A 19,203-nucleotide genomic window follows, 5' to 3' on the forward strand; every position below is an offset into this window, starting at 1 on the left:
TTGGACCCACAGCGAAGAATCACTGAAACGGTGTAGTGGAGGACGGCCACCTCAGCACTTCGTTTTACCGCGAGCCCATGGATAACCTCTCAATTCTCCACTTCTCCAGCTTCCACCTTAAACACATTAAAGAAGTCATCCCCTATGGACGAACCCTTCATATACACAGGATCTGCTCAGGCGAGGAAGAACATAGCAGACATCTGCAGAGGCTGAAAGACGCCCTCGTAAGAACGGAATATGGCGCTCGACTCATCAATCAACAGTTCCAATGCGCTACAGCAAAAAAAGCACAGCCTCCTCAGAAAACAAACACAGGACACAACCGAAAGAGTACCCCTTGTCATCCAGTACTTCCCCGGAGTGGATAAACTACATCTTTTTCGCAGCCTTCAACATGTCATCGATGAAGACGGACATCTTGCCAAGGCCATCCCCACACCCTCGCTCCTTGCCTTTAAACAACCTGCAACCTCAAACAGACCATTGTTTTCAGCAAATTTCCAAGCCTTCAGGAGAACAGCGGCCACGACACCACACAACCCTGCCATGGCAACCTCTGCAAGATGTGCCAGATCATCGACATGGGTACCACCATTACACGTGAGAACACCACCCACCAGGTACGCGGTACATACTCGTGTGACTCGGCCAACGTTGTCTACCTCATACGCTGCAGGAGAGGATGTCCCGAGGCCTCGTACATTGGCGAGACCATGCAGACGCTGTGACAATGGATGTATGGACATAGCACGACAATCGCCAGGCAGGAATGTTCCCTTCCAGTTGGGGAACACTTCAGCAGTCAAGGGCGTTCAGCCTCTGATCTTCAGGTAAGCGTTCTCCAAGGCGGCCTTCAGGACGCACGACAACGCAGAATCGCCGAGCAGAAACTGATACGCTTGTTCCACACGCATGAGTACGGCCTCAACCGGGACCTTGGATTCATGCCTCATTACATTCACCCCCCACCACCTGGCCTGGGCTTGTGAAATCCTACCAACTGTTGTGGCTTGAGAAAATTCACACCTCTATAACCTGTGATTATCCCTCTCTCCAGTTGCTCCGTCTGGACCTGTAAAGACTTAATCACCTGCAAATACTCGCATTCGAAGTGTCGTCTTGCATCATTGACTTTGTCTATATATGTGGTTGTGGAACCCACCTCTTTATTCACCTGAGGAAGGAGCTGCACTCCGAAAGCTAGCGATTCGAAACAAACCTGTTGGACTTTAACCTGGTGTTGTTAGACTTCTTACTGAGCTATAATCTTGTGTGCTTAACTTTTCTCTTGTTAATAAATGTTTTAATTTAATATTTAATATCTCCAAAAGTGCTTTGGATTTCTTACTCTTGACTTCAGTGTGTGTACCTTCTCGTAATAAAATAAAAATTACAAACTATTGTGATAGCTTGATCAAGTTTCCCTTACCCAGCAATTACCACCTGCCATAACACGGTTGGGGGAAAATAGAATAGAATCCAAGTTGCTGGGGACTTGAATTTTGGAAAAAGGGAAGAAGATCCAAATTTTCATATAACACAAAGCGAGGGAAAATGCTGAATGTAAAAGAGGAGAATTAAAAATGATGGTGTGATCTACTCAAGTGTAGTCAGTTATAGCAACCTCATCAACATCCGAACAGATCAGCCAATTCAGTGCAGACTGGTGTCCAAACATTAACTTATACAGTAATATATATTACCCAAGACAATTACCTCTTCTGACTCCACAGGAGATTACTGTTCACATTTCCTAAAGTATGTTTCTTATTGTGATAGTTAGTTACAAGAGCTGATGATGAAATGTCAAAAGCATCTGGGCAGAATTCACCAGAACCCAACAATATAACGAGAGAACTTTACCTGCTGCAAAAACTGGAAGAAGCACATGATAAATGGAACACTGAGCACAGCCTAGTAGAGAAGTTGAATGAAAAATTGGCATTGAAAGAAAATGAACTTGTTTGCAAAGACGAAGAGCTGAAGAAAGTTCCTCAACTAAAAGAGGAGATTTACAAACTTCAAACAAAGGTAATGAGCTGTTTTGGGTTCTCAGAAGCTACAGTATGAGGACAAGAAGCTGTGGGAAATGTACTTAAAATCTTGTCAGATTGTATAAAGTTGCAACATTGCACATTGACAGTTTCATTCAGAGCCATTTTGGCAATATGAAATGACAAGAATTGATGTATTTAGAGCTTCGGTATCATTATACTGTTATCTTGAATGTTTAGATTCTGAATTACTTTACATGAAACACATTTGGGTAAGAAAACGGCCACAATTAACATCAAAGACTTCACACCAATAGATTGTGCACTAGTAATATTTGCAAAGTATCTTAACAGTGCAAATGTGCCCATGGTTGTCATAAAGAGCAGTAAAACAAGGCCTTTAAGATGAAAATGTAGTTTAAGAACATGAGAATCTATCGTGAGAAAAGTGCATTAGACCACCAATGTTGACTCCCTCTAGTAGCTTAACTATAATTTTCTAGTTTTCTTTTCCATGGTTTTGACTGCACTCCTCTGTCTGGCAGATTATTCTACATTTTGCTCAGTCCGAGAATCTGCTTTAAATGTACTCTTCATCAATTTTTCTGAAACACCAAGTATTCTGGGTGTACTTTTCTTTGTGTTACTCTGGGTCATGTTACTTATACCATTTGATAGTTTATGTACCTTAATAATGGTCTCTTAGCTGTTTCCTTTCTCAATTGTGAAACTTGTGCTTCTCTGATCTGAAATAGCGAGACATCTGGATAGAAACTGTCCCATTGGGAAGACGCAGCATAGGTTCATGAAAGACAGGTCATGTTTAACTAATTTACTGGAATTCTTTGAGGACATTACAAGCGCGGTGGATAACAGGGAACCAGTGGATGTGGTACATCTGGATTTCCAGAATGCGCACAAAAGGCTGCTGCATAAGCCAAAGGTGCATGGCTTTACGGGTAATGTATTAGCGTGGATAGAGGATTGGCTAACTAACAGAAAGCAAAGACTGGGGATAAATGGGTGTTTTTCTAGTTGGCGATCAGTGACTAGTGGTGTGCCTCAGGCATCAGTGTTCGGACTGAAATTGTTTACAATTTACATAGATGATTTGGAGTTGGGACCAAGTGTAATGTGTCAAAGTTCGCAGATGACACTAAGATGAGTGATAGAGCAAAGTGTGCAGAGAATACTGAAAGTCTGCAGAGGGATATGGATAGTTTAAGTGAGTGGGCAAGTGCCTGGCAGATGGAGTACAACGTTGGTAAATGTGAGGTCATCCATTTTGGTAGGAATAACAGCAAAATGACTATTATTTAAGTGGTAAAAAATTGCAGCATGCTGCTGTGCAGAGGGATCTGGGTGTCCTTGTGCATGAATCACAAAACGTTTGTTTGCAGGTGCAGCAAGCAATTAAGAAGGCAATTGGAATTTTGTCCTTCATTGCTCGGGGGATGAAGTTTATAAACTGGAAGGTTATGTTGCAGCTGTCTAGGATGCTGATGAGGCCACACCTGGAGTACTGTGCACAGTTTTGGTCTCCTTACTCGAGAAAGGATTTGCTGGCATTGGAGGGCGTGTAGAGGAGATTCACTAGATTGATTCAGGAGTTGAGAGGATTGGCTTATGAGGAGAGACTGAGTAGACTGGGACTATACTCATTGGAATTTAGAAGAATGGGCGAGGAGATCTTATAGAAACATAAAATTATGAAGGGAATAGATAAGATAGAAGCAGGGAGGTTGTTTCCACTGATGGGTGAAACTGGAACTAATCAGCACAGCTTCTAAATAAGGGGGAGCAGATTTAGGACTGAGTTGAGGAGGAACTTCTTCACCCAAAGGGTTGTGAATCTGGAATTTGCTGCCCAATGAAGCAGTTGAGGCTACCTATGTTGAATGTTTTTAAGGCAAAGATGGATAGATTTTTGGATAGTGAAGGAATTGAGGGTTATGGTGAGTGGACAGATAAGTGGAGCTAAGTCCACAAAAGGATCAGCCATGATCTTATTGAATGGTGGAGCAGGCTCGAGGAGCCAGATGATCTACTCCTGCTCCTAGTTCTTATGTTGTGACAGCTCATCTCTAAATCTAAATACACATGGAATCAGCTTTATTACACACAGTCCAATCCAGCTATGTATTTTGTGATACATTACCAGTATTCCATTTGCAACTTCTTTACCCACTCTCATAGCCTGTCCATGTCTGATGAAATCTACCCTGTGGTTAAATGTAATCTCATATACACTTTAACTCAGTAGACATTTGCGCCACATGTCTCGGGTGCGAAATGTAATCTTTATTGGGTGTCTATTGATTATAATTGAGAATTTGAAATCTTCTTGTGGTTACAAATCAAATGTTCTCAATAAACCCCTGCCACCAGAAGACTTTTAAGAGATATAATTAAACTTAGTAGCGTACAAATGATCTGAACTTTCAAAAATACAGGAATGGTTTCTTGCTCAAAGCAAAACAGCTTGCGCAGACTTAGAGTTAGAGTGGAAATATGAAAATACGAAATAATGATAGTAGACAGCTGGGCAAATAGTTTAGAGTGATTCTAGAATGAAAATGGCTGCTTGGACCTCTATTTTTTAAGGAATTTGTTACCAATCTGAGTCAATCTGTCCCTACCCCTGTAACATACTGATTGGTTTGGGTGAGTTTCCAATACATTTGATTAGATGATTGGGTCGTCAGTCTTCAACGTGTGACATTACCTCGTTGAACTTTAAAGTTAATATAAATGTTTCATGTGGAATTCTTACATGTGTGTTGGAATGCAAACTCTGCTCTTATCATTGAACTGGTATGTGCTGAACTCTGCGATTCTGTTCATTTGAACAATGGAGAGTTCATATGAACTATAATGTCAATTTGACCTTCAGTAGAAATGTTGCATTTGCTCCTAGTTCGACTGCAAATGTTTCAATCTCTATGCTTTCATTTTTGCACGCTATGTGCTTTTGCAGTCCGAGGTTATGTTTAATTATATTTGCAGTCTTATGATGGGATCCATTTTAAAATGATTTTTGAACTGGGCTTTAGTATTAATAACAAAATGACTAAATTCCAAGGGCAGCATGGTAGCATTGTGGATAGCACAATTGCTTCACAGCTCCAGGGTCCCAGGCTCGATTCCGGCTTGGGTCACTGTCTGTGCGGAGTCTGCACATCTTCCCCATGTGTGCGTGGGTTTCCTCCGGGTGCTCCGGTTTCCTCCCACAGTCCAAAGATGTGCAGGTTAGGTGGATTGTCCATGATAAATTGCCCTGAGTGTCCAAAATTGCCCTTAGTGTTGGGTGGGGTTACTGGGTTATGGGGATAGGATGGAGGTGTTGACCTTGGGTAGGGTGCTCTTTCCAAGAGCCGGTGCAGACTCGATGGGCCAAATGGCCTCCTTCTGCTCTGTAAATTCTATGATAATCTATGATAAATCAATGATCCTTTTACCTATCAGAAATAGCAGGTTTCCTTCAAAGTCTTTCCGCAGCCCCCCTGCTTCCTGTCCCTCTGCATATCAAACCCGATGCTTTCATTTTTGCAAGCTATGTGCTTTTGCAGTCCGAGATTATGTTTGATTATATTTGCAGTCTTATGATGGGATCCATTTTTAAATGATTTTTGAACTGGGCTTTAGTATTTATAATAAAATGGCTAAATCAATGATCCTTTTACCTATCAGAAATAGCAAGTTTCCGTCAGTTCTCCCTTTTAATAAATCGAAAGATTAAGTGAGATGTATCATAATAAAATAAGAGGAAGAAAAAATGCGATAGGATAGGTAAAAGCGCAAAGAGGAACTCCTTCACATTGTCTTTGATCGTTTCCTCGTTTGAAAACAGCCTTCAACAATAGAGCGGGCAAGCTTTGCATTTCAAGCGTTACAGCAACAATTCTTAAAATTCTTTTTTAAATTATTATTACGCAATAACAATTAATCAGTTAATTCTACTGATTCAGTATTAATCTTTTAGCAATACATTAGTAATATAGTCAAATAATTGATAGGTTAGTAACGTTTCAACAATAATATTTTAGTTCCATTTCATTAACTGGTGGTGCAGTGGGATTAATGTGAATCATTCTGATTGGTGGAGCCCTGCGTTTATTGAATAGTTAGCTAACGCATTTGATCAACGGGAATGTTATGTAGATGATGAATCCTGCTACACAAAAGAAAAAGAATTCCTGTACTATGGTCATTCCTGTGGGTCCCAACCACCTGCAAAGTTTCTCCCAGATAGAGATATCTGAGGGTGTGTCAAGCTTTCTGACTTCTTGAATGTGTGCTGCCAGATCTTTAACTTCTTTTGAAATTATCTGGAATGAAAGTGCAACACTCTGCACCAATCAGGGCACAGGTGCCACCTTTTTCGGCTAACACATAGTCAAGTGCCATTCGATTTTGTAATGCCACAGTTCGAATTACTCGCCTCTTGTCAGAGATTTTATTTAGGGCAGTGGCGGTATAATCAGCTACATCTTGTATGATGGTTGTTATTTTATTTAATTCGTTGGCAAGTCTTGTTTCCCAATACAAAGGAATAAGTTTGGCGAAGATTGTATCTCGTAAAGTGATAGCATGTTTATTTCTTCGAGTGATTGGTTCTAATAGATAAGGGAGATGAGGAAGATGACGGATAGCAGGCGCTACATATCCTAAATAGCAAGACCCTGATCAGAATTTTGGAAGTCAGGAGTATGCTTTGTCATTACAGATAAAATAAGTTCTATTATAAGCAGAATATTGATAAATATCCTCTAAGGACCAATGGTCCAAGACTTAATAGAGGCATACAAAATGATCAGGGGGTTGGATATGGTGGACAGTGAGAGCCTTCTCCCGCGGATGGATATGGCTGGCACGAGGGGACATAACTTTAAACTGAGGGGTAATAGATATAGGACAGAGGTCAGAGGTAGGTTCTTTACGCAAAGAGTAGTGAGGCCGTGGAATGCCCTACCTGCTACAGTAGTGAACTCGCCAACATTGAGGGCATTTAAAAGTTTATTGGATAAACATATGGATGATAATGGCATAGTGTAGGTTAGATGGCTTTTGTTTCGGTGCAACATCGTGGGCCGAAGGGCCTGTACTGCGCTGTATTGTTCTATGTTCTATGTTCTAATGTTTTATTACTTGTGATATTGTGTAGGCCTGTTAATGATCGAAGAACTCTTTATGATAATTCTCGGGTACATTTGTGAGCTCTGCTTACATCAAAATAATTAGTACAAATACTATGGCCCATTTTCATCCCTTTGGGGTGATTACTGGTGAGACATATTGATCCTTCTTGTTTAAGAGTAGCTGGGAGATTGATAGGTGAAGGATTTTTGTTTGTGTTATATTTAGGTTGATACCATCTTGACAAAGTGTTTAATGGATAACCTGCAGATTTCCATAATTTAACTGATTTCTTTAAATAAACTTTGTACTTTCTTTCCTCACATGAACCTACTCCAGAACGGACTACAGTAGAGCAAGAGACGCTCTGATAAATGTACCATTCTGCTGTTTCTGAAGCATTAAAAGGGATAGTTAGGAAAGGATTGACTTCTCCTGAGTGGGTGAGGATTGCGATGCATACCCAACAATTAGAGATATTGAAATTTTCAGCATATATCTTAGATGTGTGAAGAAATGTGTTTTCATTTAACTCTGTGACAAGGTTTACAAGGCAAACATTTTTACAGATCTTAATACTTAGACGCGCGCTTCACATGTGACGCGTGGATCCAATTTGTCTTTCCTTTCAGTTTTACAGCCGACTGGGTGGTGAGGATGATTAAGCATGGACCCTCTCACTTAGATCCTAGAGGCCCCTTCTGTAGTTTTTTCACGTACACTACCTCGCCAGGCACGAGCTGTGTCCGCCTTCTATGGGTCTCCCCAAGCTGCCAACACCTATTGAGAAGCAGAACTAACAGCATTTGTTAGATTTTGACAATAAGTAAGCAAAGTATCACTCATTAAATGACAGTCTGTCTTTCGCAAGTCAATAGTCCCTGGCAGAGAGACATTGGTCTGCCTGTGATGATCTCAAATGGACTTCGGCCTGTTGTTCTGTTTGGGGTTGCTCTGATACTGCATAATACTATTGCCAAGGCTTGGACCCAATTCATGCCTTCTTGGTTGTATTTAGACAATCTTTCTTTCAAAGTTCGATTCATACATTCCACTTGTCCTGATGATTGTGGATGATAAGGACAGTGTAAATTCCAGTCAGTGTTTAATAATCTGCACACTTCCTTACAAACAGCACCTGTAAAGTGGGTTCCATTATCTGAGTCAATGCTACCTGGTACTCCCCATCTGGGGATATAGTCTTTGCATAGCACTTTGGCTGTATGGGCGGCTATGGCCCTCCTAGCTGGAGCAGCCTCTACCCATCTAGAGAATTTATCCACTATTACAAGGACGTCATCGTACTTTTGGCATTTAGGAAGGGTGATTTGGTCTACCTGTATATCCTGGAACGGTCCTGCAGGAGCAGGAGCTTTTAGTTGAAACATTGATGTTATAGATCCCAAGTTGTTCTTTTGACAGGTTACACAGCAGTTTGATACCAATTGTGCATGTTATTTGAACCCTCTTCCACATCAACTTCTCTGGAATCGATCCATCATTTGTTGAGGTGATAGTGTTGCTAATTGTATTCTCTCTTAATTTGGCTCTGTTTAATTACGTTTGCTCAAGAGTCACCAGGTATCTTTCGATACCACCACAAGGTTCAAACCGAATACTGATCAAAGACTAGATACACCAGTTAGTAAGTTCAAAATCAATGCTAATTTATTTACACACACAGTCAAATATACTCATGCATAAAACTCTACAACCTAAACTATCACTACTACTAAAAGCCTATACTTAGCTTCGGGTGCCCACTCAGTCAGAGGAACAATGGCTGTTGCTCGGTTCTGAGGCTGCTGGGTTGAACTGTTTGCAGGATAGCAACTAAGAACGTCTATCTCGTAGCGTGCGTTGACTTGGAACTTACTTGGTTTGGAGCAGCTTTGGCAGGTCTCTCCTCGCTGAGAGCCAAGGCCAAGAGAGCGATTCTCTCTTGGGGAGTCCTTTTTGTACTCAAAAGGGCTTTGCATGCTTTTGGGCGGGCCTTGAACTTGGCCCCAATTAATTGGGCCGTTTCCCAATCATTCTTATCGATTTTCCTCCAATAAAGGGGTGGGGTCCTGATTGCTGGGCGTGTCCTAGGTGGCTGTTGGCCTGCTTTGTTTTAGTCTCGTCTGACGCTGGGGTGTCTGTCTTAGCATTGTTTACCTAAATGTTACTCTTTTGTCCTCGGAAATGGCTCATTAGTATGTAGATGGTTCTGCAGTCTCGGTCTTGTCTGGGAGCTGTAGCTCCAATCAACAGACACACCTTGCACCTGCTTGCTTTCTCGGTATTGCCCCATTTTCCCTGCATTCTTTGCAAAGTCTCCATTTTGTAATCGGGACGTGGCCATCCCAGATGGCTACATTCCCTCCTTGTGATCCTCAACGCGAAGCGTGAAGGATCACATTATTGCGTCGTCTTCGTTCTCTGACCAAACGGGGCACCCATAATCAGGCTCTACTCTGCCCTATTCTATGAAACACAATTTTACCTAAATCATTTTAAATACATCCATTATTATAAAACTCTACGGGGCGCTATGACATTAATGCAGGCATTACAGAAAAGTTAAAAAACTGGAACCTCTAACTATCCTCAGTAAACTATCCTCACTCAAACAATCCCAAAAATAATCTATAACATCTTAAACTATATACAATAGCAGCACACAAATTTCTCTGGCCTGGCAGTCAGGTACTGAGGTTTACATTTCTTTATTTAACAGAATACATAAAGAAAAACGGATGCACTTTAATTCATGTCAAGGGGTTCGGGGGTTTGGTGGAATCCAAAAATGGGGGACCTAAACCTGTATACCGGGGTGCGACAGCGGTAGGCTCTCTTTCGCTATTTCCTGACTCTTAAGTGTCTGCATGACACTGCAAAGTATCGCCAGTACTAAGAGGGCTTCTACTACATAAGATAATGAGTACCAGGTGATAAACGTATCACTCCAGGTCGGGGTATTGTTAGCTGTCTCGGGGTTCTATGTATTGCGGGGGTGGGAATCATTCACGGCTTGTTTGGTAGGGATCAGGGGGTAGCGCCCGCGCGCAACTGAAGGGATTCCGCTAAGATCCAGGTGAACATGAAGGTTGTCTTCATCTTTCTGTCTTTCTGTCTTCTTTTTCTTCCTCTGGGGTTCCTGATGTTCCGGAGTTCTGTGAACACGAGCATAATATCTGTTATTATCTTGCTTAAGATCTCGTGTGTCTGTCTGTCCTTTGTTACCAATTTCCCATTATGATTGGTCACCATCTGTGACTCCCTCGTTTAAAAATAAAAAAACAAATATTTGGGACAAGACATCCGAGAAAAGTACTGACATAGTGCGAGCTGTCTCACAGCCTGTGTGATCTACTATCCTAGTGTTTTAGGATGTAAATAGCATACGGAAGCAATCTAAGGGTCGTCAAAAACAAACAAAAGAATTTTGAACCAAAAGTGGCAAAATGGGGTGCGTATGGGCCGGGGCGGGTAAGAAATGGGTGGAATCCCCGGGTAGGACGGTGATCAATGCCGTTTGTGCTCTACCCGAGCATAGCTAACCAGAGGGGGGGGTCCTCGGGTAGGGCGATGACCAGTGCTGTTTCTCCACTGCCTGAGCAACTGGCAAGAACAGGTAAGAATGTGGTCGTCATGGGGGTTGCCTTGTTGTCTGCTGACAAACTTGTACCTCTAAACTGGTTTCTGTTGACAAACTAGTTCCTCTGAACTGGTTTCTGTTGACAAACTAGTTCCTCTGAACGGTTGTCTGGGGACAAACTTGTTCCATTAACAGGCATTGGGCGTCAAAGGAGTGGTGACGTGGGGCCGTGAAAAACGTTCAAGTTTACAAACAACACTTAACATCAACACTAACGAACAAACATACAACAAACATTTTGCAGGTTCCATCAGAAAGGACACCGTATCTCTCCATCGGTTCCTTTTTTCCATCATCTGGACACCTCATTGCTCAATAGCGAACATGGTCGCAAAGGGATTTGTTTGGTGGGAGTCAGACTCTATGTCATCATCTTCTCCCGGCTGCTAAACTCGTGACTGTAGTAATCGTGCAAAAGCTGCTTGGGGCGAATTGGGGTCCACCTCATCATTCCGGATGAGCCTGAACGAATTGTCTCGGTGCCAGAATCGTGTGTCGAGATTGGAGCTAGTAGGTTTGAATCCGTAATCGTCGGGCGGTGGGTATGGGTCAGGGGCTTTGATATATGTAATCTCGAAGGGGTCTGTGGAATCATGCTCGGATTCGCTGGGAGTGGGGCCTGGTACAGGGGGATAATCGTAACGTGGTGTGCTGGGGCTATCATCATCGTGATCGCTATCACTGTCGCTGTCGCTGCTGGTTGAAGGAAGGGAGTGGCGGAGTCGTGCCTCTGGGGGTGGAGTTGAAGTCGTGTCTGAGGACGGGCTGGACTGGTTGGGGGAGGATAGGAAAATGTCATCTGTGGGCGGGGCGTGCTCGTCTGCTGCTGCGAGCAGGATGTGGTATATGTGGCTATTCGGCAAGCCATAAGCCTTGAGCTGGTTTATGTGAAACCTCGCAGACTTGCCATTGGGATATGTAATCTTGTATACCTAGGGGCTGACTTTGTCCGAAGTGGCGTACGGTCCAGAGAATTTAGGGGAAAGGAATGAACTGGGGTTATATAGGGAAAGCATCACTTGCTACCCTACTGCAAACTCAGTGGCGTGTACTGTTTTGTCGAAACAAGCCTTGCTCTGTTTCTTCCTGGTCCCAAGTCTCACAGCTTCTGCGAGTTGGGCTGCCTTAATGTTCTCTATCAATTGTTGTACAGCATTTTCATGCGTGTGGGCTGTGACTGCGGGGGCTGGCCAAATCCAGTCCTAATAAATACTCTGTCCCTTTCATGGGGTGAGCGGTCATGAGAGTGTGGGGGTGTATCCTGTGGACGTGGATACCCTGTTCCTTAGAAACATTAAAGCAAATGGGAGAACTGAATCCCAGGTGCTGTTATTGTGCTGTATCATTTTCCTGAGGGTGGCTTTTAATGTCCTGTTCATCCTCTCTACAATACCACTTGACTCGGGGTGGTATGCTATGTGAAACTTTTGTCAAGTGCCGAAAATCGTGAGGACGTTTTTCATTACACGTCCTGTAAAATGGGAGCCTTGATCGGATTCTATACTGTGGAGGAGGCCCCATCTTGTAAAGATGTGCTGTGTTAGTATTTTAGCTGTTATCTTGGCCGTATTAGTTCTCGATGGAAATTCACCCATTTTGTGAAGGTGTCGATGACCACCAACATATACTTATAACTATTTCTGCAAGAGGGTAGGGGTCCTATATAGTCAATCTGTAGATTTGTCCAGGGTCCATTAACGGGTCGGGTATGACTAAGTTGAGCCTTTTTCGCATATCTGGCCGGATTGTTCTGGGCACTGATCAAGCAATTCTCTATGTAGTGGGTATCATTGGCTTTTAAATCAGGCCACCAGCAGAGCTGTCTGAGGTGGGCTAGGGTGGGTTCAATACCTTGGTGTCCATGATTGTCATGGAACTGACAAATGATCTGATTCCTGTCCTAGCTGGGAACTATATAAATGCCATCCTTGAAAAGCACACCGTCATGTGTGGTTATTGCATTCTTGTATTTATCATACGGGGTTGGGAAGGTACCCTTTAAAACTTCCCTGAGTTTCTCGTCCTCTTTCTGTGCCTTCGCTAGATCCTGAATATTGGTCTGTAAGACCTGAACTGTGTGTACTGGGTGCTTTCAGGGGGTGTTCCAAAAATAACCATGCCTGGAGCCTGCCTTCGCTAGGGTGTCTGCTTTAACGTTACCAGGGCGGGAAGAACGGTGATGACTGCGAACCTTAATTATGCCATATTTTATATCCTTCGCTGCCTCTAAGATATGGCGGAGTAATGGGGCTGAGGGTAGGTGTTTACTGTCCACGGAAACAAATCCTCTCATTTCCCACAGGGGTAGGAATTCCATCAAACTATTGCAGACATACAAGCTGTCGGAATAGATGTCTGATGGGGTCGGGAATGAGTCGGGGTGGTCTACAATGTAAGCGATCACTGCCAGTTCTGCTGCCTGCGAGCCTAAGTGTCCTGGCAACTTTAATGAAATCTCATCTAGGGCGCGTCCCTGCGCGTCCTCTACGTAAATACCGCAACCGGTGATTCTCTTTCCATTTAACACTGTGGAGGAGCCATCCACAGAAATCTTCAGGGGTGCGCACGTGTCTGGGGGCTGGGGTCTCTGGGGTATATTAGCTGTTTTCCTGGGAGGTGTTTTGGGTATAAATGGGCCTGTGTTCTGTTTTGTGGTGATGATCTCACACTCATGAGGGGTGCCTGCATACTGCAAATTATCGGCAAAGAAGGTGTGGGTCTCGGTTCTTTTTACTGTAATGTCCCGTCCCTGTCAAAGAAGGGTCCAACGGGCTGCGCAGGTTTGGCTGACTGTGCCATCCTTAAGTCGGCCGTCTAACAATAGCTGTGTTGGGGTGTGTTCTGTGAGGATGGTGATTGGGTTGAGTCCTGTAATGTAGGCGAAGTACTGTACTGCCCAAAAAACTGCGAGCAGGTGCCTTTCACAGGCAGAAAATCCTTGCTCTCCAGGGTCTAACACGCTTGAGGCGTATGCTACGGGGCGTAATTGGTCATGACGTTCCTGGAGGAGCACGGCCGAAAAGGTTCAGTTGGTGCTTGCTACTTCGATAGCGTACGGGGAAAGTGGATCTGGGGACCTGTAGTGCGGTGGCTGTGCTGAGTGCTCTTTTTAAAGCATCCAAGGCATCCGTATGCTGTTGAACCCATTCCCAAGGTGCCTGCTTCTTGAGAAGTTCTGAAAGGGGCGCTGCTTTAATGGCGAAACAGGTCAATATGGTTTCAGCAGTAGGCAACCAGTCCTACAAATGACCGGAGGGCTCAGACATTATGGGGAAGGGGCAATTTGACGATCGAGTCAAGTCTCTTTTGCTCGATCTCGCGTTTACCATGTGTGATCAGTGTTCCCAAGTAAATCAATTTCTCTTTCAAAATCTGGGCCTTCTTGGGATTGACTTTATAACCAATTGTCGCCAGTAAATGTTGCTAATTGTATTCCCTGTTAATTTGGCTCTGTTTAATTACGTTTGCTCAAGAGTCGCCAGGTATCTTTCGATTCCGCCACAAGGTTCAAAACCGAATACTGATCAAAGACTCGATACACCAGTTAGTAAGTTCAAAATCAATGCTCGTTTATTTACACACACAGTCAAATATACTCATGCATAAAATTTTACAACCTAAACTATCACTACCACTTAGCTTCGGGTGCCCACTCAATGGCCGTTGCTCGGTTCTGAGGCTGCTGGGTTGAGCTGTTTACAGGATAGCAACTAAGAGCGTCTATCTTGTAGCGTGCGTTGACTTGGAACTTACTTGGTCTCGAGCAGCTTTGGCAGGTCTCTCCTCGCTGAGAGCCAAGGCCAAGAGAACGATTCTCTCTTGGGGAGTCCTTTTTATACTCGAAAGGGCTTCGCGCGCTTTTGGGCGGGCCTTGAACTTGGACCCAATTAATTGGGCCATTTCCCAATCGTTCTTATAGATTTTCCTCCAATAGAGGGGTGGGTACCCTGATTGCTGGGCGTGTCCTAGGTGACCGTTGGTCTGCTTAGTTTTAGTCTCCTCTGGCGCCGGGGTGTCTGTCTTAGCATTGTTTACCTAAATGTTACCCTTTTGTCCCCGGAGATGGCTCATTAGTATGTAAATGGTTCTGCAGTCTCGGTCTTGTCTGGGAGTTGTAGCTCCAATCAACAGACAAACCTTGCACCTGCTTGCTTTCTCGGTATTGTCCAATTTTCCCTGCATTCTTTGCAAAGTGTCCATTTTGTAATCGGGACGTGGCCATCCCAGATGGCTACAATAGATGACCCATGAATGGATTTGTTGGGCCAGAAAAGGCATCAGTGCTTGTGGTGCTACTGGTTTATCAGTCTGAACTTGTCTCCAAATATCATCATCATACAATTGAATACCTGATTCTAACCATGTCCATTTTTCTTCCTTTGTACAGTCATGTTGCATTTTACGTAGGTCTTGTAATAAGCTGGTCACTCCCAATTTGTAAATGTGAATGGATACATCATACCATTGAGAGGCAGCGTCCCTTGCTGCTTGGTCCGCAAGAGCGTTTCCTTTTGCTTCCATGGTGTCTTCATGAGTATGGGCTTTACACTTTAGAATTGATACTTCTTTTGGCAAGGCCATGGCCTCTTGGAGGTCTCGTACTTCCTTTCCATTTCGGATAGGTGTTCCTGCTGTTGTGAGGTATCCTCTTTTTCTCCACAGGTGGCCAAAATCATGTGCCACTCCAAAGCCATATCTGGAGTCATTATAGATGTTAGCTGTATTATCTTTTGCCACATGACATGCTTCTGTTAGTGCCTTTAGTTCAGCCTGTTGAGCTGATGTTCCTGGGGATAAGCTTCCTTCAGCTAATACTTCATATGGGCTTGTGACCGCCCACCCAGCTTTCCTGACACCATTGTCAATAAAAGAGAAATCATCTGTGAATAGAATTAAATCTGGGTTCTGTAGTGGTTCTTCTTCTGCTAAGCGTACCTCTTCCATTTCCTCTATTATTTTCACACAGTCATGTTCTTCTACCTCTCTTCCCTTTTGTTACTCGGGAAGCGGGAGCAAAGATGATGGATTTACTGGACTGGCTTTTTGGGGCGCTTCCAAAACTGCAGTCCATCTAGTCCATCTGGCTGGTGTAACTTGTGATACTCTGTTCATGGATAGTAGAGAATGGACTGCATGTGGGCATTTAATAATTAACTGTTGGTCTAAGACAAGGCCTGATGTTGCCATTACAGCTCGACACGTGGCTTCCATGGCTCTTAAACAGCTGCTATATGCTAGTGCCATGTTGTCAAGTTTAATGGAATAGTATCCAACTGGTCTTAACTGATCACCATGTTCTTGGGTAGTACTGCAGTCATGTATCCCTCTTTTTTCATGAACAAACATGGTAAAAGGTTTTCCATTGTTTGGAATTCCTAGAGCTGGTGCTGAACAGAGGGCCTTTTTCAGATTTAAGAATGATTCCTTTTGTTCTGTGTTGAGGTTAACCGTGTCTTTTGATTTTCGGGTATCGTTTAAAAAATCATTCAATGGCTGAGCTATCTGGGTGAAAGAATCAATCCAATTTCTGTCAAAATTACACAGCCCCAAAAAAGATCTCACTTCCTGGACAGTTGTATGTTCCTTGGCGGCTTTGATGGCAGCCGTTCTGGCCTGAGTAAGTTCCCTTTTGCCTTTGGATATTTTCTGACCTAAGTAGACAACTTCATCCTGGGAAATTTGTGCTTTGGCAGAGCTAGCTTTATGTCCATTATCACTAAGGTGATCCAAAAGTAAACGCAAGTCTTTTTCGTGATCATCCTTATTAATAGATGCTATCAGAATGTCATCTACATATTGGATAATGGTGGAAGGCAGAACAGGCAGTTGCCTGAGGTGGTCCTGTAGAGCCATGTGGTAAACAGTAGGGCTATTGTGAAAACCTTGTGGTACTCTAGTCCATGTGTACTGTTGTTGATTGATGGTGAAAGCAAACCATGGCTGTACATCCTTAGCTAGTGGTACTGACCAAAAATCATTCGCCATGACAATGACTGAAAACCATTGAAGGTCTGGTGTTAACGAGTTAGACTGTAGATGGATCTGCCACTAAAGGAGCTTTCCTGGCTGAATTTGTTGGCTTTTCTATCATCAATAGTCAGGCGCCATGTGCCATTAGCCTTTTTGACAGGCCATACTGGACTGTTTGATGAGCACTAATATTCCCCTTTCTTCTAAGTTGTTTCACTATAGGCAATATTCCCTGAATTGAAGTTTGTTAAAAGGGTACTGTTTTGTACAAGGCGGTGCAGATCCAATGAAGGTGACTAGTTCCATTTTTAATAGGCCACAATCATTTTTCACTTTAGCCCAAGTTGAGTGATTCTGTGTCTCGCTTTTTTTGAGGTGTCTAATGGACCAGGTGATTTTTCCGTTATTAAAATTGAGGGAAGAATTTTATTGAGATAGAATGTCCATGCCTAGAAGTGCTTGTGTAACTGAACCTACCCAAATTGATGCCATCAGTTGATGTGGTCCAAATTCTAACAGCATTGGTTCAGTCCTTCGAAGGGTTAATAAATCTCCCCCTGCTGCAAAAGTGTTAATCTTTCCTGTGTTTAGGGGAAATAAATCAGCATAATCTTGAGTAACACAGGTTAATTCTGCTCCAGTATCAAAAAGAAAATCGATATTATATCCTCCCACTCTCAGTGAAATATATAATCCATCCTTTTTCTGTTCAAGCAATGCATGTAATGAAATATGAAAAGAAACACTGAGAGTGGGGTCCATTAGTTTTTTGAAGCCTCAAGCAGAGCCTATCTGTGTTGTGGGGCTAATTTGTTGAACATGTCTGTCATTTCATCATCGTAATTGCGTGCATCCCTACGTGGCAATGGCTGGAGGGGCCTAGGTTGTTCCCTGTACGTGTCCTGTCTGTACGGATGTCGTGACTGGCCACGGGGCGGAAACATATTGTATGAGTCATAGAACGTTTCACTAGGCGGATTGTTACCAGAACTATTATTTCTTTGTTCGTCCTGCTGTTTAAAACAACATGTTTTCATCCAATGTCCTGTTTTACCACAATAAAGACATTGTGAAGGTTTCCTATATTCTTTTAATGGAGCAAGGGAACATGCAGAACCTGATGCTTCTGGAAAGGTTGTATTTACGGCTAATAACCTTGCAGCAGCCGCCACTGGAGTGGCAGCTGGCACAGGCTGAATTTGGCCAGCTGGAGGGTTGATTGTCTGACTATGCATGTCGTGATCTATCTGAATACATCGGTCAACTGTTTCTCAGTATGTACCAGTTGATGCCCAATTAGGTTGGATCAGGTTTAAAGCGTTAGATATTTCGGGTTTTATACCAGCAACAAAAGCAGTTTTGATTGGTCCAAAAGTACTTGCATCCCAAATATCTTCTCCATGTTGGAGATTTATCCCTGAATGTTCTATCCAGACATGTCTAAATCTGTCCTCGAAATCTTGTATATCTTCACTATTTTTTTAAATATAGGATGTAATTTTTGACCAATCGGTCTTAGGTGGACGGAATCTTAATAGCCAATTCTTAATCGCTACCTAACCAGCTTCCAAATTTTGCAGATCGTCTCCAAGGGCAACATCTGCTTCACCTGCGAGAATTTGACCGTCACGGGTGCCTACCATAATAGACAAAACTTGCACATCATCTAATGGATGAAGATGATAAATGATTTGTAATCGATGGAGCTGTTTCCACGTGGTCATGCCTCCCTTTTTGGGATGCGTAAGATCTTTAGACCATCTGTCTATTTTATCAGGGTCAGCAACCTCATGTATCCAATATCGGCCATGTTCAGATTTTGTAGTTGTTACCTCATTCTCTTTTGTTTCCTTACTTCCAATTTTAACCTTTTTGCTTCGTAATGGGGCTAATTGAATTACCTTTGTAGTTAGTTTCTTAGGAACGCTAATTTCGTCACTGTCTTCGTCTGAGTCATTTGGTTTTTCAAGTTTAACTTTTGGTTTGTTTTTAACATTTGACCTTGGTTGTGGAATTGGAGCTGACGCTGTATTGCTCAGGGTATTTTGACTGGGTTCGGAACTGGTAGTAAGATTTAAACAAGGGCCGTTTGTTTTCTGATCCAAATTATGAGCTGCGAGATTGTCTGTTAAGACTTTGCAGTGTCCTTTCAAGTTGTTCATTTCACTTTCCAAAATACATCTTTCCTCAAGTAATTGACAATTTTGACTTTTAATGTCATCAGTTTCTTATATTAACTGTTGAAGTTTGGACTCCGATTCATTATTTTTACGCTGTAATTCGCCAATTTGGAATGATTGTTGTTGAACTTTAAAGGTTTCATTTTCCAATAATGTTTTGATCTGTTCCCATTTTTCAAGTTTAGATTTTGCATCTCGTAATTGTTCAACAACTGCCGCTAGCTGGTCTTCAGTGGACTTAAGGTCATGATCGTGTTTCGAGTTGACGATCATCTCTTGT

At 42.9% G+C, this 19,203-nt stretch overlaps 1 protein-coding gene across 1 annotated transcript in view; it reads left to right on the top strand.

The window, feature by feature from the left end:
- Positions 1-19,203, top strand: part of cep162 (centrosomal protein 162) — a 211,735-nt gene that overhangs the window by 75,375 nt on the left and 117,157 nt on the right. The window contains exon 16 of the mRNA XM_072499835.1: positions 1,783-2,034. Coding sequence (XP_072355936.1) covers positions 1,783-2,034 — 252 coding nt within the window. The remainder of the gene's footprint in view (positions 1-1,782; positions 2,035-19,203) is intronic.

The sequence above is a fragment of the Scyliorhinus torazame genome, chromosome 4, assembly GCF_047496885.1.
Source record: "Scyliorhinus torazame isolate Kashiwa2021f chromosome 4, sScyTor2.1, whole genome shotgun sequence".
Taxonomy (NCBI): Eukaryota; Metazoa; Chordata; class Chondrichthyes; order Carcharhiniformes; family Scyliorhinidae; genus Scyliorhinus; species Scyliorhinus torazame.